This window comes from Monodelphis domestica, chromosome 2 (genome assembly GCF_027887165.1).
Source record: "Monodelphis domestica isolate mMonDom1 chromosome 2, mMonDom1.pri, whole genome shotgun sequence".
Classification (NCBI taxonomy): domain Eukaryota; kingdom Metazoa; phylum Chordata; class Mammalia; order Didelphimorphia; family Didelphidae; genus Monodelphis; species Monodelphis domestica.
The window spans coordinates 152,843,854-152,867,628 of NC_077228.1; the positions used below are offsets into that span (position 1 = coordinate 152,843,854).

Genomic DNA, 23,775 nt, shown 5'->3' on the forward strand with positions numbered 1-23,775 from the left:
GACTGGGGCTCAATCTGATAACATTTGGTGCCTGACTTAGGGGTTCCAGCCCCCAAGTGATATCTACTAGGCCAAATTATCTAACTTTCTTCTCTATAGCAAAAGACCTGGCATGATACCTGTTGGTTGTGCAAATAACTACATTAGAAAAGTAGACTTCTCCAAAAAGTAGAGAATGTTCACTGCTCCTACTTCCTAACCATTATTCAAAACTTTGACAGCTGACTTCTGTTTCCATTACTCTACTCAAATTGTTCATATGAAGTTTAACTATAAACCAAGGAACTTTTTTCAATTTATATTCCTCTTGACTTTTCTGTAGCACTTCTCCCTTAGATATTTTCTCTTCTATCTCACATCTTTCTCTAGGTGAGTCTCAAGTATACATTTTCAGCCTTCTAACCTAAGCTCCATTCTAAAATGCTCAGCACTCACTATCTCCATCTAAATGTCCTATGGCTCTAGCACAATATGTATTAAAATGAACCAGTTTTTATTCCAAATCCGCTACTCTTCCTGATTTCCATATTTCTATTAATGGCCCCACCATCTCTTGAAAGTCAACCATTCATGTAATCTTAAACTCATATTTAATTCATTCTTCTCCATGATCATACAAATACTCTGTTACCAAGTCTTGTCAATTCTGTCTCTGCCATAACTCTCTCATCTATCTGTCTCATATCATTAGAGTTTAGCTACTCATTTTTATCACATCTAGACTAGTTTAATAGCTGTATAATTAGTCTTCTTATTTCATAGAATGACCAGATTTCAGAGCTGGAAGGAATCTCAAAGATCTCCTATAAAATAATACTAATTAGCAATCACCTAATTGAATGGTTTTCCAAATGTTGTCTGATATCATATAAAGGCTTTCAGAGTTTGTGAGGTCAAAATTATTTTCATAGTAATACAAAGATGTTTTAATTTCTAATAAGGTAAATATCAATCAATATAACTGCCATAAACAAAGGTTATTGATGGGGGTCTGCAATAATTTTTAAGACTGTAAAGAATCCTGATACCAAAAAGTTTGAGAACTTGTGCTTTAACACCTTTAGGTTGGGGAACATACTCTATTCAGAAATAGTCCATTCCATTTTTGAGTAATCTGATGGGAAAATATTTCCTTTCATCAAGCCTAAATCTGCTTCTGCAACACTCTGCCCCCTAATTCTGTTTTCTAGAGCCAAGTAGGACAGATCTGATCTCTCTTCCACATGATAGACCTTCAAGAACTTAATGGCAGCTACTGTGTTTTTTTCTAAGTCCTTTCTTCTCTTGGCTAAACACCCATGGTTTCTTCAGGCAATACTTCTATTGTGTGATTTCCCACCATCTTGGTCACTTTCCTGGGTAAAGTACAGTTGTCTTTCCTGAAATGTAGTACCCAGAATAAAGTATAATACTTCAGATATTTTAGCAAGAGGAGAAAGAAAATCTGGTGCTGTTTTGTCAGCCCAAGGCAGAAGACAATAGGTCTATCATTTACCTCATTTGGAACACTATTCCTTCTTTAATGCAGATTAAGATTATTTTATCTTTTTAAATTACCATCTGATACTGTTGACTTACTGAGATTTAAGTAACATATTAACACTGCCAGATCTTTTTTAAACCAACTTCTATCCATATTTCCCCATCTCATACTTACAAAACTGATTGTTTGAGTCCAAGTGTAGGATTTCACATTCCTCCCTATTAAATTTCATATTATTGGGTTTAGCCCAGTGTTTTAGCTTGTCAAGTACTTTTTAGATAACTTTGATAAGTGCACTCCCTTTGATTTTCAACTTATCTTTAATAAAAATGTTAAACTAGAGAGATAGTTCCCTATTATACATCACTGGAGACCTCCCTCAAAGCTGACATCAATTCATACATGACATACTTTAGGTCTAGTTATTCAACCATTTCCAAAGTCCCTTAACTAATACACCCCTTTCCATCTTGTCATAAGGAGAGACTTTGTCAAATACTATGTCCATAGCATTAACCTAATCTACTCTGTTTAATAAACCTATTTTTAAAAAAGATGTGGATTAAAGGAGAAAAGAAGCAAAGGCAATGATACCCATCAGGATTTTGCAGTAGTTAAAGTAGGTGGTAATGAAACCTTAAAAGATGATGGCATTGGGACAGAAAAGAAGACAAGACAAGAAATCTGAAAGATATTGTGGCATAGAATTGAGTATACTTGGCAACTGATTGAATATGAGAGTGGTAAAGAAAGGAAGAGACAAAACAAAGATAGCATAGTATATGACACATGATAGGTACTTAATAAATGCTAATTGATAGGATGATTGTTTTCAAACATAGGAGACCAAATATATGTGGGGTAAGAATAATGGAGTCAGAATATGGAGCATTTCTAAGGGAAAATAAAATAAGGGAGAGATATGTATCAGTTTTGGACATGGTGAGTTTTAGGGTGCTAAGGGCATTCCAATGGAGACATCCTGTAGGTAGTAATTGATGTATGGCTCAAAATCGGTGCTTAATAAATGCTTGTTGACTGGAAAATGAACTACAGAAAAGAGATAGTCTAGAGATGTGACTGAAGTCAACACAGTTCTGTATTAATAATCTGCAAAATGAGGGTCTGGATTAGAGGATATCTGAGATCATTTTCAGCTCTAGAAATATCATTAGCTATGACCTACAAAACAGTGGTAGTTTAATACATTGGAGTGAATGAGCATATCAAGTGAGAGAATGTAGAGGCAGAAAAGAACACCATAAATGTTCAGAAAGAGGACAAGGAACTAGTGAAAGAGATTAGGGGGGGGCAGAGTCAAGATGGCAGCATAGAGGCAGAAAAAGTTCAGACCTCTGAAAACCCTTCCTTACCAATTACAAACTAAATGCTCCTAGGGCTCTGAAAATCAAACCTAACAAGACAGATCCAAGGAACCTTCCTGCTGGACTCAACTTAAAAGGTACACCTCCAAAAGCAGAAATTCAAGAATACTCCAGTTTAAGGGGAAAGAAGAAGGAAGGTCCAAGGACCCCTCCCCCACCTAGAGTGCTAAGCCTCCAGTGGCAGCTGGAACCTCTGGGTGGGCAAAGGTGCTGGTCTAGAGAGAGTACCTTGCAGGCAAAGCTATGCCAGGCTTAGAGCGTCCAACACAGGCAGTGAGAAAGCAATTAGAGAAGAAATTCAGAGCACAGAGCAGGAGGCATAGTTGCAGCAATGGAGACACTCCATATTTCTCCCCCCCTTCCTGAGGTTTTGGCCTTAGGGCATATTCAGCAACCCAGCTGGACTTAATCCTATCAAATCCTTCAGAGGGTAGGGAAGCTCAAGCTCCAACACCCCTCCCCTACAGATTGCTGAACTTAACCCCATTAAAATCTTCAGAGGACAGGGAAGCTCAAGCTCTAACAACCCTCCCCCACAGACTGAACTGAGAGATTTCCTGACAAACTCCAAGGGTGAAGGTGGAAAAGAAAGCCCAAAACCACAAAAAAAAATGAGAGGAGCAAGAGCTAAGGCAACAGCAGGGAGAAAGGAAGGGATAAATATGAGCAAACAACAGGAAAAAGAAAAAAAGAAATTACAATCGACAGCTTCTATACAGGCAATGAACAAAGAGCAAATGGGACAGAGAAGGATAAGGAAACTCCAAGCCAAAAAACAAAAGCCCCAGTGAATTGGATACAGGCTCTGGAAGAACTCAAAATACAATTCAAAACACAAAAAGAGGCTGAAGACAACTGGGAAAAGAACTTAAAAACTAAGATAAGTCATCTGGAAACAGAGGCACTTGAACTAAAACAAGATAATAGTGTCTTGAAAGCCAAAGTCAATCAGCTTGAAAATGAGGCAAAGAAGATGAAAGATGAGGCAAAGAAGATGAAAAATGAGGTAAAGGAGATGAAAGATGAGGCAAAGGAGATGAAGGATGACTTCCAAAGAAAATCAGACCAGAAGGAGAAGGATGATCAAAAAGCCAGTGATGAAATCCAGTCTTTAAGAAACAGAATACAACAACTAGAAACAAGTTACTTCACAAAGCAGCAGGACACTATAAAACAAAATCAAAAGAATGAAAAAATTGAGGAAAATATGAAGCACCTCATTCACAGAACAGAAGATATAGAAAAATCGTTTCAGGAGAGACAATTTACGACAACTTAATTGGTCTACCAGAAGACCATAACAAAAGAAAAAGCCTGGACATCATATAGAAATTATCCAAGAAAACTGCCGCGATATTCTAGAACAAGAGGGAAAAGTGGAGATTGAAAGAATCCACAGATTGCCTCCTGTAGTTAATCCCCAACTGACAACACCCAGGAATGTTATAGCCAAAATTCAAGAACTATCAGACCAAGGAAAAAAACATTACAAGCTGATAAGAAGAAGTCAATCAGATACCATGGAACCACAGTGAGGATAACACAGGATCTGGCTGTGTCTACAATGAAGTATTGAAAGGCATGGAATATGATATTCCGGAAAGCAAGGGAACTAGGTCTACAACCAAGAATCAATTATCCAGCAAAACTGACTATATTCATACAGGGGAAAGAATGGTTATTTAACAAAATAGAAGAATTCCAAGCTTTTGTAAAGAAAAGACCAGACCTGAACAGAAAATTTGATGCCCAAGCACAGAACACAAGAGAATCATTAAAAGGTAATTAAGAAAGAGGGAAAAAAGAAAAACAAAACAAAACAAAACAAGAAACATAATTTTTTTAAAGAGACCCAATAAGTTAAAATGATATGTATCCCTATGAGAAAAGAGGTCATTGGTAACTCTTAAAAATAATATTATCACCTGGGAAGCTAAAAGAATTACACTTAGAGGGAACAGTGACAAACTTTATAGGATGAAATGCCAAGACATAAAAATGTATATATACATATATGTATGCATAAATACAAATATATGTATATATATCTATACAACTAGAGCTAAAAAAAGAGGTTAATACTAAAAGAAATGGGAAAAGAAACAAAAGGGAGTAAATTTATATGTCACAGAGATTGAAAAGATAGTACAAGAAGATATCCAAAGGAAAGTAGTATCTCTGAAGGCAAAGGAGGAAAAGCATATATAGTGGGGGAAAGTGTTCAACAAGGAAGGATGGAAGAGAGAAAAAAAGGGAAGTAGAGAAGTAAATATTTAGGTAGTCTCCAGCTCAGAGACACAGAAGCAGTTTGCTTTCATGAGGATCCTTTTCCCTTTGCCTGTTCAAAACTAATCCATTTATTTCATATGAAATTGTCATTATTCCCTTTGTTACCTCCTCAGTCTTTTTGTTTTTCTTTCCATTTTATTTATCTTTTCTATCCTCACAACCACTTTTTACCATTGTCATTCTTCTATTCCCTCTTTTAAAAAAATTACATTCTATCTTAGAATCTATATACTATCAGTTCCAAGGCAGGAGAGCAGTAAGGACTAGGCAATTGGGGTCAAATGACTTGCCCAGCAGCTAGGAAATGTCAGAGGTCACATTTGAATGCAGAATCTCCTATATCTTGACCTAGTTTTCTTTCCACTGAGCCACCATTCTCTCTTATCATAAAAAAAATAGCTGGCAAGTAAAGAAATTAACTTTAAATTTTTACAAATTTCTTTAAAAACGTACTCTTTTCCTCTTCATTATTTTTTTCACATTTAGCATACCAGGAGTAGTGGACATTAGAACATGATTTGGAAAATTTCTTTTGATGAATAAAAATTTCCTCTAAATCCATTCATTGAGACAAAATCTATTCTGAGGTAGAGATTGAAATGAGGATGTATAAGTGGGAAATTCAAGTCTCAGAAAATTCCTTGCAGCTGTTTTTTGGCCTAACTTACCCATCCCACCATCCCAGTGTTTCCTTATAGAATTATAAATGTTAAGAAATTCAACATACAAGCAAGCGTGCGTGCGTGCGTGCGTGCATGCGTGTGTGTGTATGTGTGTGTGTGTGTGTGTGTGTGTGTTAAGCAAAGCTAGCCTTTTCACGTCCCCAGGTTTCCAAATGAGTTAAGCCTTACATTGACTTACAAGAAATGGCATCAAGTGTCTAATGAAACACTATTAGATTTTCTTCTGAGTCACTGACATGAGTGTCTCTAAAGAGATTAACTTTTTCTTAATGTTTAGCCAAGGAGAAAATGGATAACTACAGTAATCCAATGAGTTATTTACATGGAATCTCATGTAGAATAGCCAAATCTGCTGTGAGGATAGCATTCATTCATAGGAGGAAGACTGCTTGTTTTAGGGGCCATTTAGAAAATTGCTTTCCCAAGGCAATCAATGGGACTTAACCCTTCCAGTTTATAAACCTCTTGATGTAAAATACCATGTAATTCATTTTGTATCCCCTAAAACATATAACACATTGCCTCAGGCAGACTATTGCATTATTGTCCCCAACTTATAGGGATCACTGAGTCTTGGAGAGGTTTAATGACTTGTTCCAAGGATCTCAGAGGTAGTAATTAGCAGAGATGGCACTTGAATTCAGGTCTTCTAACTGTAAGACCAAAGAAAAACTTCCTCAACACCATATTGCCCCATGTTGCTTAGAAAATATGGCGATCCCTCGTCTATCACGGGAGTTACGTTCCAGAGGTTCCATAGGTGAAAATATGCAAAGTAGTGGTATTATATTTACTTTATTACCTATATCTATTTTAAGGCTTTATAAACCCTTCCCGCTCTCCTATAAACCTTTTCCACATTTTTATTAATACTGTGCGAATCAGCGCAAAACACAGAACACAGTGCTGTGGTTGTTTGGTCACCTTTCATTTCCATCAGTCAATACAGTACAATACAATACAATAACACCCGCTTTGTGCTCAGCCATGTACAATCTCATGTTGGCAAACTTGCACAAGTGGTAGTGGCGTACTGCATTTCCATTGTATCCAGTACTGTATTCATCCTCAAACTACTGCAATATAGTGAAAACTCCATGATACAGAATTAGATTTTTTAAAAAACCCACAATACAGTGAAGTGGCAATAAGTGAATTGCAATATAGTGAGAAATGACTGTGTGTGGTGAATTAAATAGGAGTAAATGTTTGTGCTTTCCTAATATGGGGAAATGATGAGAAGAATATGAAATGGATAAATCTGAATAGGACCAGTAAAAAAATTTGGTTGATAAGGAGGCATTAGGATTAAAAAAAAAAAACAATTTATCAGCATTACAGGTAACGTTAATATGACCTGTGCTAGGGTCAGGTAGGTGGCTTAGTGGATTGAAAGACAGGCCTAGAGGCAAGATGTCCTGGGTTCAAATCTATCCTCAGATACTACCTAGCTGTGTGACTCTGGGCAAGTCATCTAACTCCCATTGACTAGCCCTTACCACTCTTTTCTTGGAACCAATCCTTACTATTGATTCTAAGATGGAAGGTAAGGGTTTAAAAATAAAGTATGACCTGTGTTATGGAGGAAGAATATTGATGAAGGAAATATTCAAGATTTTCCTAGAGGCCACCTAGTATTTGATTGGTCATCACATTAGAGATTTTCAGCTCAATCCCTTTTGGGGTTAGGCCCCATTACTTTTTATAATTTTTTTTTAAACCCTTACCTTTTGTATTCGAATCAATACATTATATTGGTTCCAAGGCAGAAGAGCAATAAGGACTAAGCAATGGGGATCAAGTAACTTGCCCAGAGTCACAAAGTTAGGAAGTGTCTGAGGCCAGATTTGAACCCAGGTCCTCTCAGCTCTAGGCTTGGCTCTCAATCCACTGAGTCACCCAGCTACCTCTTGCCCCATTTCTTTAAAAAAAAAAAAACCCCTTTACTTTCTTTCTTAGATTTAATACAGTATGTTGGTTCCAAGGCAGAGGAGGGGTAAGGGCTGGGAAATGGGGGTTAAGTGACTTGCCCAGGGTCACACAGCTGGGAAGTGTCTGAGGCCAGATTTAAACCCAGGACCTCCCATCTCTGAGTCTGGTTGTCAATTCATTGAGGCACCTAGCTGCTCCCTTGCCCATTATTTTTTAGCACAAATTTTGTCCTTCAAGCAATTGTGAGTCTATAGAAACTATCTCTATAACAAGCTTCTTTTCACTTACAGGATAAAGTTATTATCGGACTTGCCTTTGACTGTGTGGATAAGGTGGTTTACTGGACAGACATCAGTGAACCTGCCATTGGGAGAGCCAGCCTTTATGGTGGGGAGCCAACAACTATCATTAAGCAAGGTGGGAAATGTTTTCTATTCTTCTTTGATTTTGTTTCTAGGAAAAAGGACAGACCTATCCCTACCTCCATGGTATTATATAATTGGAGATGGCATCGCACAATCTAATGCATCAGGCAGGGACTTCTGGCCTCAAATATCATCCTATAGCAAAATTGCTTCAAGAATTTCCTTTTTAAATTCACCTGTCCCTAGGAGGGTCATAGGCTCAGCGGCTAAGAACAGGAAGGGAGCTGAAAAACCATCTAGAAAATCACCTTATAGTATGACCCCCCTTTCACAGTTTTTCATTGGTAGCTCACTGACTTCCATCTTAGAATCAATAGTAAGGATTGGTTCCAAGGAAAGAGTAGAGTTAGGAAATAGCATTGGTTTCTAAATCTCACTGTGCAAATGTCTACCATTCTATATTGCCTTTGAAGCTCCTCTCTTTTTCCTAAGTACCCACTTTACAGATGAGGAAAATAAAACCTAGAGAGACAGTTAAGCGACTTGGCCAAGGTTATCCAGGTTAAGTAACTGATCAAGACAGAATTCCAACTCAAGCTGTCCCACTCCAAATCCAGCATATTTTCCACTAAAGCAGGATGGATCCCATCACAGTGAAATCTAGAAGTCTAAGTAAATCCTGTCATTGCACAAGAATTTTCAAGCCGTGACTATTGCTTAAAATAAATGGGTTGTTGACCTGATTTAGAGACATTTTTATCCTGCAGACCTGTGTTGAAATAGCATTGGTTGTTTTGAGATTTGATTGGTAATCTGGAGTATAATGTAATAGAAAATTATTTTGCTTCCAACATGAACTGTATGGCATCATAATGTATCATAATGGCATGTCTTTAAAAATAAGCTTCTGGCTTTTGGTTTCTCCTTGCTTGAAATGGAACATAGCTCTCCAATTTCCAAGTTGACATTTCCATGACTATTCTTATTCTGAAAGGGTCCCAGAGCTTTTGAAGTAGACCTCCCTGGGCTTTTTCCCTTTGGTTGATTTTGCCAGAAGTTAATGTGGTGGCGATTAAATTAAAGTTGAACTAAATGTGTTTGGTTGTGGATACAACCACTGAGCTCTATGCTACAAAACTCCATCATCAAGAGGACTGCTGCTATTTTTCACAATTGGTCAATGAGTAGAAACTTTCCAGATGCCATTTTGCATTTGTTCAGTTGTTCCTTTTCCCAAAATGTTGAGACTATTATCGTCATTTTGAGTTCAAAACTCAGTGGGCTAGGCTAGGCTAGTAGGTCAATGTCAGCTATTTCCTGTTGCTCTTGGACCTGATAACCATCCAAGACAATTCTGCACAGTCAGAAATGTTCCCAACAAAAGCCTACTTACTTACTGCCAAAACACTGAATGAAAGAAACCCAAATCTGATCCTTGTAGAAGAAAAGTCACTGTGCGAGCTATTCACCAAAAGCAGAGAAACTTCAGCATTTCAGCTTAATGCTTTATAGAGAATGCAGTAGTGTTTACCTTTTTCCTTTTCCTAGATCTTATACTCTGACTTTCTTCAAGTTCCAACTTCTTCTACCAGAAGGCTTTCTCCATCCCTCTTAATTCTACTTCTCCCTATTGATTATGTGCAGTGTATTCTGTAAATAGCTTATTTGTACATAGTTGTTTATAGAGAGTTTCCTACATTAGACCATGAATCCCTTGTATGCAAGAACTATCTTTTGCCTTTTCTTTCTATCCCAAGCACTAGGATAGTGCCTAGTACATGGTTGGTGCTTAATAAATGTTTATTGACTGAACATATAAGCATCATTCTTACTATTATTTTTATTTTAACCATGAATATATAATATAAAACTCAAAACCTTGTCATTCTCCTCTAGTTGCATGTTGGTTGACATTTTCTAGATCTCAACATCATAGACCATGAGCAACATGTCTCTGGGGGGTGGGGAGGTGCTTGGATCTTCTTGGAGTTTGAATTAGAACCAAGATTTTTATTGATGAGATAATGAGCTTCCTCTGGGACTTCTTCAAGCATCCTATAAAAATATTATCATCTTAATCGTCCCTCCCCACCCCTGTCACTGTGAGCGTACATGTGTTCTGAGTATCCCACATAGCCCACGCAGGATGGACTCATTCCAAATTTACTCCACAGTGATTTATTCTGATCCTGTCTCATGGAATCGAAGGGTAGGACATGACCTCAAGAGGTCATCCTCCCCCTCCCTTAGCCTCCAGGGACATGTGAAATATTTTAATACTTTGCAAATCCGTACTTTCCTTTGAATAAAAAAGACTTTGCCCCCACTGCAGCTTTTCATTCCTAATGAGCTTCCTCTGGGAGGGGGTCTGAGGTGGCTTTGAAGTCTCTGACATGTAATGGCATGGTTCCCATCAGAAGTCTGAGGGGAGAACGGGTAGGGGCAACAGCCGTTGGGTTTGAATTCTTTAAAATTCAATGCAAGTTAATACATTCTGAATTAAGCATTGTGCTGACTACCTTACTTCCCCAGATCACCCAGGTAGGAGGCCGAATAGAAATGAAAAACACCATAGGGGACATTAGAGAACAAATTCTTATTATAGTAGGGTCCTCCCCATTTCATCTCTCTCTTTTTTTCAAAGTTGTATTGGTGACTTTTATTTCCTACATGACAATTATTTCTCAACATACTTCCCAACTGAGCCCTGCCTAAAACAAACAAAAAACAATTAAGGAAAAGCCAACTTATAAAGCTCCAGTGTCTGCTGGCTTCCGCAATATTCATCACCCAAAGACTCACATCTTTCTACTGAGAAAAGGGAAGTGTTTCATCCACCATTCATTGAATCATAGTTTGGGTTTTTTTTTCCCGTATATGAATGATATGCATCTTCTTTCATAATAGAATGAATATGGAAATATATAGTGCATGATACCACCTATATAACCTATATCAGATTACTTACCATCTTGGGGAGGGGGAATAAAAGAAGAGGGAGGGAGAGAGAGAGAGAGAGAGAGAGAGAGAGAGAGAGAATTTGGATAGCAAAATGTCAGAAAACATGTTAAAATTATTCCTACATGTAATTGGGGGGAAAATACAATAAAACATTTAGGATCATAGTTTTATAACTAGAAGGAAGTTTAGAGACCATAAAATTCAACTTTCATTTTACAGATGAAGAATCTAAAGTTCTGGCTAATTCAGTGACTTAATAGCTAGTAAGTGTCAGAGGTAAGATTTGAACCCAGATTTTCCTGACTATAAGTCTGGCAGTCTAGCCACTAGGTCATACCCTCTCAGTAGTGCATTTATGTAGGACTTTAATGTTTGCAAAGAACTATACAAATATTATCTCATTTGAGCCTTACACCAAGCCTAGGAAACAGGTCCTATTATAATCCTCATTTTGTAGATAAGATGAGTGACGCAGACAGAATTTAAGTGACTTGCTGAGGTTCATGCAGCCAGTATCCAAGGCCAGATTTGAATGCAAGCTTCCTGAATCCAGGTTCAGCTCTCTCAGTTGTTCAGTCATTTTCCAGTCATGTCCAGCTCTTTGTGACCCTATTTAGAGTTTTCTTTGCAGAGTTACTAGAGCAGTTTTCCATTTCCTTCTCCAGTTTTTACAGATGAGGAACTGAAGGCAAGCAGGGTTAAGTGACTTGCCCAGAGTCATACAGCTAGTCTGAGACCAGATTTGGACTCAGGAAGACTCTTCTTGATTCCAGACGTGGTACTCTAATCACTGTGTAATCTAGCTGCCTATTAATCTGTAATTGATCTGAATAGAGCTTCTTTTTAGTATCATTTACATTGCTGCAGTCATTGTTTACTGGTTTCATCATATGCAATATATTTTTTTTTCTCTCCATCAACTCAGTTTTCCCCTGTTTCTCTTCATTTCACTTTTTTTTTCAAATCAACCAATGAAAAAGGACAATAACCTCAACTGCAAGTCGAGTGTTTATGGACAGCACTGAAATTTCATAGAATAAGATTTAGAGCTTGACTTAGCATATAACCTGAATTTTAAAGTAAACAGGCAAGGGTTAAGTAAAGATCAGAGTGTTTAGCATGTGTGTTTCTCTTAATAGAACAGATATAAATACAATTGTAAATACTCAAGATGCTGCAAAATTTTGTTACTTTGAATCAGACCAATTCCACGTTTTCTTCAGGATTAATGAATGAACCCTAAACATTAGATTAGATTAGTGTAGATTAGAGCTGATCTTGGAGTCAGGAGGAACTAAGTTTAAGACCTACCTCTGCTACGCCTGACTTTGTGTACCTGGGAAAGACACTTAAATTCTCAGTGCACCTTCCCAGGTAACTGTCTATGATTTTAAGTTGTAGACAAGCTGCTGATCTGAATTAATAGAGGAGGTTTACTTTTTCCATTAAAATCACCGGTCCAGATTTATCCCTCTTCTCTCCTCTCTTATTGCCTAAAATGAATGAACCTGTCATTCTGCATTTTCTGAAAGACTCTAGGAGGTTGTATCTTATAAGCTGGAGCTTGCTTGTACTGGCTTAAACCAATTGTTAAATTTTGAGTATGAGTATTGACATCTCTGAAATAGGCAGCACTACAAATTAGAACTTGAATTTATTATTTTGTTGATTGACTAAACTTAAGAAAGAAGATTAAAATGTAGTTTAAACTTAAAAGTCTATCATGAGGGACAGGTAAGTGGCTCAGTGGATAGAGAGCCAGGTCTAGAGACAGGAGGACTTAAGTTCACATTTGACCTCAGATACTTCCTAGCTGTGTGACCTCGGCCAAATCGCTTACACCCAAATGCCTAGCCCTTACTACTCTTCTGCCTTGGAACTCATACTTAGTATTAATTCCAAGATAGAAGATGAGGGAAGGAGAGAGAAAGAAAGAAAGAAAGAAAGAAAGAAAGAAAGAAAGAAAGAAAGAAAGAAAGAAAGAAAGAAAGAAAGAAAGAAAGAAAGAAAGAAAGAAAGAAAGAAAGAAGGAAGGAAGGAAGGAAGGAAGGAAGGAAGGAAGGAAGGAAGGAAGGAAGGAAGGAAGGAAGGAAGGAAGGAAGGAAGGAAGGAAGGAAGGAAGGAAGGAAGGAAGGAAAGAAAGAAAGAAAGAAAGAAAGAAAGGAAGGAAGGAAGGAAGGAAGGAAGGAAGGAAGGAAGGAAGGAAGGAAGGAAGAAAGAAAGAAAGAAAGAAAGAAGGAAGGAAGGAAGGAAGGAAGGAAGGAAGGAAGGAAGGAAGGAAAAGAAAGAAAGAGAAAGAAAGGAAGGAAAAAAAGAAAAAGAAAGAGAAAAAGAGAGAATGGAAGGAAGAAAGAAAGATTGATTGGTCATTTGTGATTTTTCTATGTTTGATTCCAGATCTTGGAAGTCCAGAAGGACTTGCACTTGATCATCTAGGTCGCAACATTTTCTGGACTGATTCTCATCTGGATCGAATAGAAGTAGCAAAGCTTGATGGCAGCCAACGCCGAGTGCTCTTTGAGACAGATCTGGTGAACCCCAGAGGAATCATAACAGATTCTATTAGAGGGTATTGTTTGTTTATATAAATGTGTATGTCTCAAAGACTTCTGGGATTTTTTAAAGATAGCATGCTTTTAACACCAGCCTTATTTCCTTTCCTAAATATAAGACACAACTAGAAATAGTTGACATTCTTCAGAAAACTTTTTTACTTCCTGAAGCTTTTATTTTGTACAGACCCTATTTAGTAGACTAAGCCTTGTTTAACAGAAATCCTATGTATCACATATAGGTTATTTTAGGTTCAATACACTGTTCTATTGAAAAGCCATGAACCAAGTAACTTATAAATTCACAGCCTTGAAGTATCATATTCCTCACTTATGTTGAATATGAATAATATTGGAAATGTGACTAAGATGAACAGCTATAGAATTCTTAGCTGATCCCAGTCCATGATATTGTTCCTTTGGATGTCAAGCAGCAGCACTTTCATAAACAGTACTCTTATTCCTAGTGTAATTTGGACTTTATGGGTCACTTTAAAGCCACTTTTCTTTTCTCTCATACATATTGGACTTGTTTGCAACTATCATTGCCTCCCATCCCTATTGGAGTCCACATTTATTCCTTCATCTGCACTCCCCAAAGTCTGTAGTGCATTCTTGGTTATTATGTTATGTAGTGGCTATATATAAAATGAATGACTTTGAAAATATGCCTCTCCTGGTAACATATTGTTTCTGACTGTAGAATGAGTTTGTTCTAAAACTAGTTGGTCCAATTGACATGCAAGAGGAAATAGAAACCTAAAAAGTTAAATTTATCCCTTTCCCATTCTCTTCTTCTAAGCTAGTTCATTTTATCCCATGGTTTTATTTAGGATCTACTGTTATAGATATAAGAATACTATGGTATTTTTACCATAGGCTTCTTTTTTAAAAAGAACTTTAAAAAATAATCTTTTTAATATTACTTCAGTATTTCTTTATTTTCTTTTCTCTTCTTCCTCAATGACTTCTTCCCTCTTCCAGAAACCTTTACTGGACAGATTGGAACAGAGAAAGTCCTAAAATTGAAACTTCCTACATGGATGGCACCAACCGAAGGATCCTTGTGAAAGATGACCTGGGATTGCCCAATGGATTGACTTTTGACACTTACAGTTCACAGCTCTGCTGGGTAGATGCAGGTAACTTGAATGCTCTCAGGTATGGTGAATAAAGAGCAATGTTGGCTCTTGGTTTGGGTGGTGTACTTACTTCAGGAACATCTACTGCCAAAGAGAGGACTGGGAACTTCCCACATGCAAGCCATCCCCTTCTAAGAGCCTTGACAAAAACATCACCAGAACAGATTGTCCTTTTTTGGTATTTTTGGTTGTTTTGGTTTTTAGACTATACTTTTTAATGTGACCTCAGACAAGACACTGGCCCCCAGTTTGCCTCCATTTCCTCATCTGTAAAATGAGCTGGAGACAGAAATGACAAACCACTCCAGTATCTCTGTCAAGAAAACCCTAAATGAGGATGTGAATAATCAAACAGCTTGTTTTTGACAATGACAATGACAATGACAAACCACATGTCCTGGAGGATAGCTTTCTTAGCCAAGAAAGGGAGAAAGGGTTTATCACTGTCCTTCAAATAGAAGGGAGATGGAGATCATAGGGAAAATCCAGAGATCTCTGATTTAAAAAAAAAAAGATAATGGCTTTTGCCAGTTCCAGACACATATTTTAGAGTTCACTTTTTCAAAAACCTATTAGTAATCATCCTGTTCACACCACTTACTTCACAGCATTATTGTTGTTGTTTAGTCATTTAGTTGAATCCAACTTTTGGTGACCTCATTTGGGATTTTCTTGGCAAAGATACTGGAGAGGTTTACCATTTCCTTCTCCAGCTCAATTTACATTAGAAGAAACTGAGGCAAACTGGGTTAACAATTTGCCCAGGGTCATTCTAGCTAGTGAGGCCAAATTTGAATTTAGGTCTTCTTGACTCTAGGTCAGGCACTCTATCCACTGTGCCACCTAATTGCCCTTCAAAGGGTTATAGTACCTGGTAAATGGTAAATTCCTGTAGAAATATAAATTGTTACTATGATTATTAACAATAACTGGAAATAAAAATGACCTACTCCAAGAAAGGCATGTATATATGAAGGAAGAAGAAAGATGAATATGTTAGGGAAAGCCAGGAAAAATACTTTAAAAAAAAGTCTAGTTTGTTCACTGGGCTATGCCATTTGTAACACTGACTCTTTCTCACCCATGCCCTCTTTTTGACATAAAAGGGCCATTTTTCATGTACAAAGAACAAATTGTTTTCTCTCTACACAGGCACCAATCGAGTGGAATGCATGAACCCCAGTCAGCCTGGCCAGCGCAAGATACTTGAAGGGCCCCAGTATCCTTTTGCAGTTACAAGCTATGGGAAGAATTTGTACTACACAGATTGGAAGACGTACGTCATTTGTTACAGTGTCAGGGCCCTTGCTGTGTTTGTGGTCACAGACCTTCCCATCTGTCCATTTGTCCCAGACGTGGATCTTCTGAGGAACTTCTCCCCTATTCTCTGAGCTATCAGAGGAGGAGGGGAAAGACAGGAAAAGAGAGAAAGGAGGAAACCATTTTTTTTTATCAAAATGCTTTGGTTAGCAGAATTTCTCCACATTAAAAAAAATGAGCATCCTTAGAATATTATCCAATTCAGAGAGGTCCTGCACCATTTGGAATGCATGGTGTCACTTTGGGTTTTTCTTTCTTTATCCCAGTATTTAATTAACTTTATGTTATTATATATTATTACTATATTATAAATAAATCTATTATATAGATTATTAATATATAACCTCAGCCCTCTTACTAACACTGCCTCCCAGACAAAGGTAGGCCAGATAGATGGCTGCCTAAAGAGCTTACAGAACCTTTATCTTGAGCCAGAAGTCGGGGTGAGAACTGTGCTTTGATCCTTGCTTACCTCCAACAAGTTGGTACCCGGCTTAAAACTTTTGCTCCACCTTTTCTCACTGACTTTCCCCTGGCACCTCTAACTGGGTCTGTAGAAAGTTTTCCCTGCAGAGCAAACAAGACAATGTTTTGTACTCTTTTCTGTTGCTGGTAGGAATTCTGTAGTGTCAGTGGATCTCGCCATCTCCAAAGAAACGGACAGTTTCCATCCCCACAAACAGACCCGTCTGTATGGCATAACAACAGCTTTTTCTCAGTGTCCCCAAGGTAACTATCATTGACACTGCTGAAGTTTAGTGGCCAGTGGTGTTGTTGAACCTATTGAAACTGATGGGGAAACTGAAGGGGGTGTGGGAGAAGAAGAGGGATTGGGTAGATGGGTGGTGGGGTGTCCTATGCCTATGGCCTGCCCATGATCATGCTGTGAGGAAGAGCTTGGGTAAAAATCTTTCGGTGGCCCACCCTCATGAGCCACACACCCAATCTCTATATTCATGGTGACTGCTCTGTCCACACTGAGATGAGGATTAGAAGGGAGAAGGGAGAAGGGGACACAGTCTTACTCTGCCTATCACTTTGAGATAGTGTTCTAGATTTTTTTCAGCCCCTTAAAAAAAAAGAACTTTCCAGCCAAGTTTTGGTGATTTGGGGAGATGTGATAATGCTCATCTGCATAGCCCGCAAATGAGAGAAATGTATTTTGTCTCCCAGCATAGGATTTGGTTTGTTTGCAAGAAAGGATCTAGGAAGGAGAGAGGCAATACAATTCTGAGCATCATGTATGACTTCACATTTTAACTTTTTTTTTGAAAAACAGGACCTGTGAGCTCCCTTGTATGGAAACTCCCTCCACTGCAGTGGGTCAGGAATTCATCTATAATTTCTTTGAGAATTTCCTGAAGTACTGAGCAGTTTAGTGACTTAACCAAGGTCACATAGATTTAGTGCTGGGGAAGATCTCAGAGTCCATAAAAATAACTTTACCGATGACAAAACAGGTTGAATGACTTTCCCAGTGTCACACAATTTGTGTCATAGGCATGATTTGAATTGAGATCTCTCCAATTCTAAACTGATGTTCTATCCACTACATATCTATACAAGAGGAAGAATTTGAATAGGTTTTTTTCTGACTTTGATGCTAGCCTTCCATCTACTCCACTATATTCTTCCGAGGCTCCCCCTCAAATGACCCAAGAGGCTACTTTCTTAACATTATTATCTGTGCTAGCTTAGATTATTTACTTTGGTACTAAAATGGATCCACTTTTCCCTTCTAATAGGTCACAACTACTGCACAGTGAATAATGGAGGCTGCACTCATCTCTGCTTGGCTACCCCAGGAAGCAGGTCCTGTAGATGCCCTGATAACACCTTGGGGGTCGACTGCATAGAGAGGAAGTAATACACTGGAAACAAGAAAAGAAAGGAATGCCACTTACATTCACTACATTTTCAATTACAACACCCTACCTTGAAATGGGCCAGACTGAAACCAATCTTTCAGAGCTAAGTCATTGACCCAGTGACCAACACAACTAGGGGACTTCTAGTGTTCCCCTTGCCATTTAAACAAATACATCCCGTGCTCTCTGTAATAGGAAAGTCTCAATCCTTATACTAAAACTTTAAACTCCTTTGGTTTGGAGGCTCCTGGAGAAGTGGGATGAAGCCCTATAACTATGTTGTCTGCCTTCTTGAGTTCGTCTCAGTCCCTTGATACACAACCAGCCCGAGCCAATTTAGGAAGAATCAGGAGGTTTATCTGTGATGGCTTCCTACCTCCCTTCCAGGTGCTCTCTTTCCCAGGTCACTGTCTGCCCTCTCTAGTATACCTCTTCCGACAGATTTGGTTCTTTAAGCCCCCTACTATAATGTCTTATCCAGGTCCTTTGGGTCTACTCTTTTCCCCAGACAAATAAAACTTTGCCTATGCTCCTTCCTATTTCCTTGGGAATTCTCCTGTTAGGGAATTTATGTCACTTGTCCCCAGTAAGATATTAGCATTTTAAAAGTGATACGAAGTAGACCAGGTCTTAACTCAAATGAATCCATCTAAAAGTAGATATTTTAACCCAACAAGAGCGATATTTAGGAGTAGGAAGATTCTTTAGCATCCCTCAAGTCATATCAACAACTACTTATTCTAAGGCATCTAACCACATGTAGGACTACAAGTAATAATCCAATATTCCAAGACCATAGAATGTAAGAGCTGGAAGGAGTTATCTTGGGTCCAAATATCTCTTTTTACAAATGGGGAAACTGAGTTCCAGAGAGACTCCATAGATAACCATTTATTCCTTGTCTCAACACTTCACACAAGTGCTCTGACACCAACACCAGGAACTGAATGCCTTGGAGATCATCTTCTCCTCCCATACCTGGTCCTCCATTTTAGCAGACTAACTTTCATCATGGTTAAAACTCCCTTCAGATCCTCTCTTCCTAATTTGATTCCTATGATTTCAAGGGCCTTATCCAGTGTCCTCACTCATTATGTGGATTGGTCCTTACTGGCTTTCCATATTCTCATTCTTTTTTTTTTTGGATCATTTTCCATCTTTATGGATTTCTTTTTATTAGAGCAGAAGGTAACCACATGAAAGTCATCTTTATTGAACACAATATCCTTTTAAAACTTTCTCAGAAGGGAGGACTACAAACACATAACAAGCTACCACATTTATAGTGGGTCTCCTGTACCATGTTCTCATTCTTAAAGGGTGAGTTCTATCTTCTTATTTTAGGAGAAAAACTGTAACACTGATGATGCCTCAGAAAGAGGCAGATGACTATGAGAAGGAGTGGGAGAAGATATGAATGGTGTCTGTTTTAGTCTATGGTGCTAGGTACCTCTCAGTGGTTTGGACATCCCAGATGGCATCCCAGGAAATGTATGGCCATAACATTTTAACTCATCATTTATTTGGTATCTACTATATGCATATCTCTGTTAGCATTGTGTTGCACAGAGATAGAAGGTACTTCATAATTAAATTTAATTCCTTTTAAAGAACCTAATTTTTAATCATTGATGGAGTCTTATTAAAAGGTCCCAAATTGCCCAGCATATAGTTGGTGCTTAATAAATGTAGATTTATTGATTGCCTCATTTATTTTTTCTAGGTATTTTCTGTGATTGATTAAAAGATGCTCTTTTGAGTCATCTGAGTAGCTAGCATCAAAGGGCAATAGCTAATACTGTTGTAAAAATATGGGTCCAAAGCTAAGTTTTGAAGGTGCAGGGTTTTGATGGCACAAAGACTAGAGATTTTAAAACTGAAAAGGAAAGATAGTGATTGATTAAATGGCTAGAAAAAAATCGGAGACAAAAAGAATGGGAGTTAATAGTATCAACAAAGAAAATTCTGTAAGTTCTGAGGTAAAGGGATCCATGTGCCAAAGAATATTTATACATACACATGCATGTGCACACACACATATATTAATACCTCACCTGGCAATGGAATGGAAGATAATAAGTTAAGTGCCAAATGAATTGGATGCTAAGTTCTCTATGAGTCCAAAGAAGACAATGAACTAGTTTGTTCAGGAAAGACTTCATGGATGAGGTAGAACTTTCTGTGGGACTTGGAGGATAGCTAAAACTTGAATAGTGAGGAAAGGCATAGAGTTGAAAATTCATAGAGTTGGGGATCAGTACAATGTATTTGAAAGATACTCAGTGGATTAGTGTGGATAAAACAGAGTTTGTATAAGAAAAGGATTAATTTGTATACAAGTTTGTATAAGAAAGTAACCTGAAAAAGATAGCTTGGTATCAGGTTAGAGAACCTCAAAAGTCAAGAAAGTTACTTGTACTTTATCCTGTAGGTAAAGAAGAGCCTTCAAATTGTTGGGGGGGGGTTCTCTTCCTCTGAAAAAGGTAGTGAAGTAATAAGTTAATGGTATTTAAAGAAGATTAATAAATTAATTAATCCTACACACTAGAGCAATGATGGACTTGCAGAGGGAGGGGAATAAGTGTAAGAAAGATGATTGCAGTATCCCAAGCATGATGCTAAGGGCTCAGACCAAGGGAATATTATTTGTCAGCCTTTTAAGAGAAAGGATTCTTGATTAGATGTAGATTGGACTAGATGACCTCTGAAGTCTCTAAGAATACTAAGAGCTATTTTTCAGGCTTTATTTTAATAACTGTATTAGCTACTAAAGGCCCTGGGGCCATTTGTCTGTTTTTCGCATAGAGGACTCCTGAACACAAAAAACAAAACGAACAAATCAAAAAAAAATTTAAGACTCCAAGCAATTAAGCTGTAATGGCAGAATAACAAATGTTTTTTTCTGCTATTGGAGGTCTTCAAGCAAAGATAGGATGACCATTTTTTTGAGGATGAAATAAATGAGATTCATGCCCAGTAAAGGTTATACTAAATAAACTTTGAGATCTGCTCCAATCCTGCAATTCTATAATTCTTTGATTTTTCTCTCCAAAGAATGGCCTTCCTGCACCATCTCCCCTCTATGCTTACTCCAATTCCCAGCTCTTTTCCCCTGTCTCTTTCCTAACTTCTATAGAAGAAGAAACTTGGGAACCAGGTGAGGTGAGAACCTTTCCTTAAATATCATAAATACGGTTGTATTTTGTGTTGCAAGCAATACATCTCCAAGAAGCACAAGTCTGGGGAACCTTTTGGTCCCTCTGGGAGTGTTGGGGTTGATTTGAGGCCTATCCTACAGATGAGATTTTTTTCGATTTATACTTATCAGAACATATCCAACTCTATATAAAGTGTTCTTCATGATTTTATGTAACTTTTATAACTTCATTTTATTCACATTTTATCAGACACATTTTTCAAAAAGAATTTAAAAGCTATCAATTCTAAAAAATGTGCAGAATATTGAAGGTGCTTAATAACAGTGTTCCCCCAGAGTTATGCAATTATCAGGTGATTCCCTAAAGTTTACATTTGTACCAGTAGTAGTGCAGAAAATAATAAAGTGGTTTTTTTAATAAAAATTAAAAATCTTCCTGTGTTTAGTGTGTCAACTTTTCTTAATGTTGAGTTTTAGGACCTACAGTTTTCTCATCACTGGTTTATTAGTAACTACTTTTAAAAATCTGAGCAAGAAATCCAATTTTGGAATAGAGATTTTTCTAATGAATAGGAAACTTAATTTAAGATTTTTTTTTAGAAACTGTAAGAAATAATTTAGTTTCAATAGACTTGCTCCATACAAATTCAATTTAACACATTGACTATGTCCTCACTTAAGAAAAAGTTCAAAATATTTTGTTTTTCTTTTACTTACTAGTGCTTGACACAGTTCTTGGCATATAGGTGCTCAAAAATGCTAGTTGATTAGCTGATTGACTGCTATGTCCAGTGCATTATACTATGACACAGGATATAGTCTTATGCAGAATTTTCTGAAGATTGTAGTTTTGTAACCTTTGGAGTTCTCTTGGTGAGATTATCTGTGATATAATGTATCTTTTGGATTTGGATAATTCTAAAAAAGGAAGAAGAGTAAAATACTTGGGTAGATGATACCCAAAAAAAACAACTGGAGAAGATTAACTAAACAGTATTAATTACTACCTTTCTAAATGTATATTCTTTCAATAACCTAGAGGTAGAGAAAGGAGGGTTAAATAAAGCAAGAATTCCTTGAGCTCTCCCAAATTTACCTTCAGACTTTTTTTTAACCCTTACCTTCTGCCTTAGAACCAATAGTATTGGTTCTAAGGCAGAAGAATGGCAAGGGCTAGGTAATGGGGTTTAAGTGACTTATTCAGGGTCACATAGCTAGGAAGTATCTTGAGTTCAGATTTGAACCCAGGACCTCTCATCTCTAGGCTTGGCTCTCAATTCACTGATCCACCCAGTGGGCCCCATGTAAAAACTTGGATTTTAATTTTTTTTAACCTTCTCAAGACAAATTCTGGACAAAATAAAAAAAAAATTGTAGCCCAAGGCAACTTGGAAGGTGAGTAGGAAAAGTCTGACTGGGCAAGAGGAGAGCTCAACCTAATGTTGGCAACATCCAAGCAAGCCAATGTGACAGAGGCTGGCACTAGAGAAAAAGTGCCAGGCTGAAGATTATGTGAAATTGATCACCTCAACAGGGGAGGGGCCCCAGGAGTGGAATCCGGAAGAGGAGAAGATTCTGGCTGGGAGAGCAGTGAGGATCTCTTGGTCTTGAGAAGCCGAAGAGAGAAGTTGGGAAAAAGACTTTCTCCTGAGGGTTACCCATTTTTCCTGCTGGTGACTGGAAATCTTTTCCCCCAACACTTCGCAATTGAAGGGACTTCTGAGCAGACTTTACCTCAGCTTCTGTTACCTAGGGGTGAGTCAACCTGACTTTCTCTCAGGGGGCTCAGGCTGCCAAGACCTGAGTTCCACCCAAACTCGAGGAGGGAGGGGAAAGGGTTTAGATAGAGACAGGGACCCCCTTTTCCCATATTCCTTTTCCCATTCTTCCCTGCCCATTATTTCCTTTTATATTACCTGATTGAGTTGACATTAAAAGTTATCTGTTCCCCAAGCTGAGTATGAGTGAACAGGGGGGACAAGAGGGCAAGAGTGAATTGGGGAGAGCAGTTTTAGCTAAGATTGGAAGGCAGAAGGGGGAAAATCTTCAAATCCCCTCTCCTCTCTCTGAGTCAACTCGTTACATTCTACTCTCTCCCCTGAACCCCGCTTTGAGAAGGGGGTTCTCCTCTCTTTTCCCCTCTCCATACCAAAAGTCAAAATTTCCCTTGGGGTACAAACTTCCCTCTTATCTTTTTTAAATACACCAATAACAGGCCTCCTCCAGAAAACTAGCACTAAGGCTCCTGAATCCTGCAGCCGAGCACCCCGTACCCTGGCACAGGTCTGCAGTCAGGCCTGCATGGCTTTCAGCACTAGCCTGCAAGCAGTCAGACCCACATAGTCCCTGGAGCAGCCCTATAGGCAGGAAGTTCCTATGACTCCAGTACAATAAACTTAGGACAGTACCCCCTCCATCTCAGGAGTAGAGCCTAACTTAGCATAAAAGTAAAAATCATAAAATATCTGAAAAAAAAGGAAGTTGACTATAGAGAGTTACTATGATGACAAAGAAGCTCAAAATACAAACTCAGAAGAGGACAACTATGTCAAAATGGCTACATGCAAAACTTCAAAGGAAAATATGAAATAGTATCACGCCCCCAAAAACCTCTTGAAGGAACTCAAAAAGGATTTTT

The 23,775-nt window shown here is 38.1% G+C and overlaps 1 protein-coding gene across 1 annotated transcript in view; it reads left to right on the forward strand.

Moving 5' to 3' along the window:
• NID1 (nidogen 1) overlaps positions 1 to 21,572 on the forward strand; it is a 127,441-nt gene extending 105,869 nt beyond the window's left edge. Inside the window, exons 15-20 of the mRNA XM_001378382.4 lie at positions 8,063 to 8,189; positions 13,496 to 13,667; positions 14,635 to 14,792; positions 15,945 to 16,068; positions 16,729 to 16,841; positions 17,858 to 21,572. Coding sequence (XP_001378419.1) covers positions 8,063 to 8,189; positions 13,496 to 13,667; positions 14,635 to 14,792; positions 15,945 to 16,068; positions 16,729 to 16,841; positions 17,858 to 17,979 — 816 coding nt within the window. The 3' untranslated portion in view covers positions 17,980 to 21,572. The remainder of the gene's footprint in view (positions 1 to 8,062; positions 8,190 to 13,495; positions 13,668 to 14,634; positions 14,793 to 15,944; positions 16,069 to 16,728; positions 16,842 to 17,857) is intronic.
• Positions 21,573 to 23,775: the final 2,203 nt, after the last annotated feature.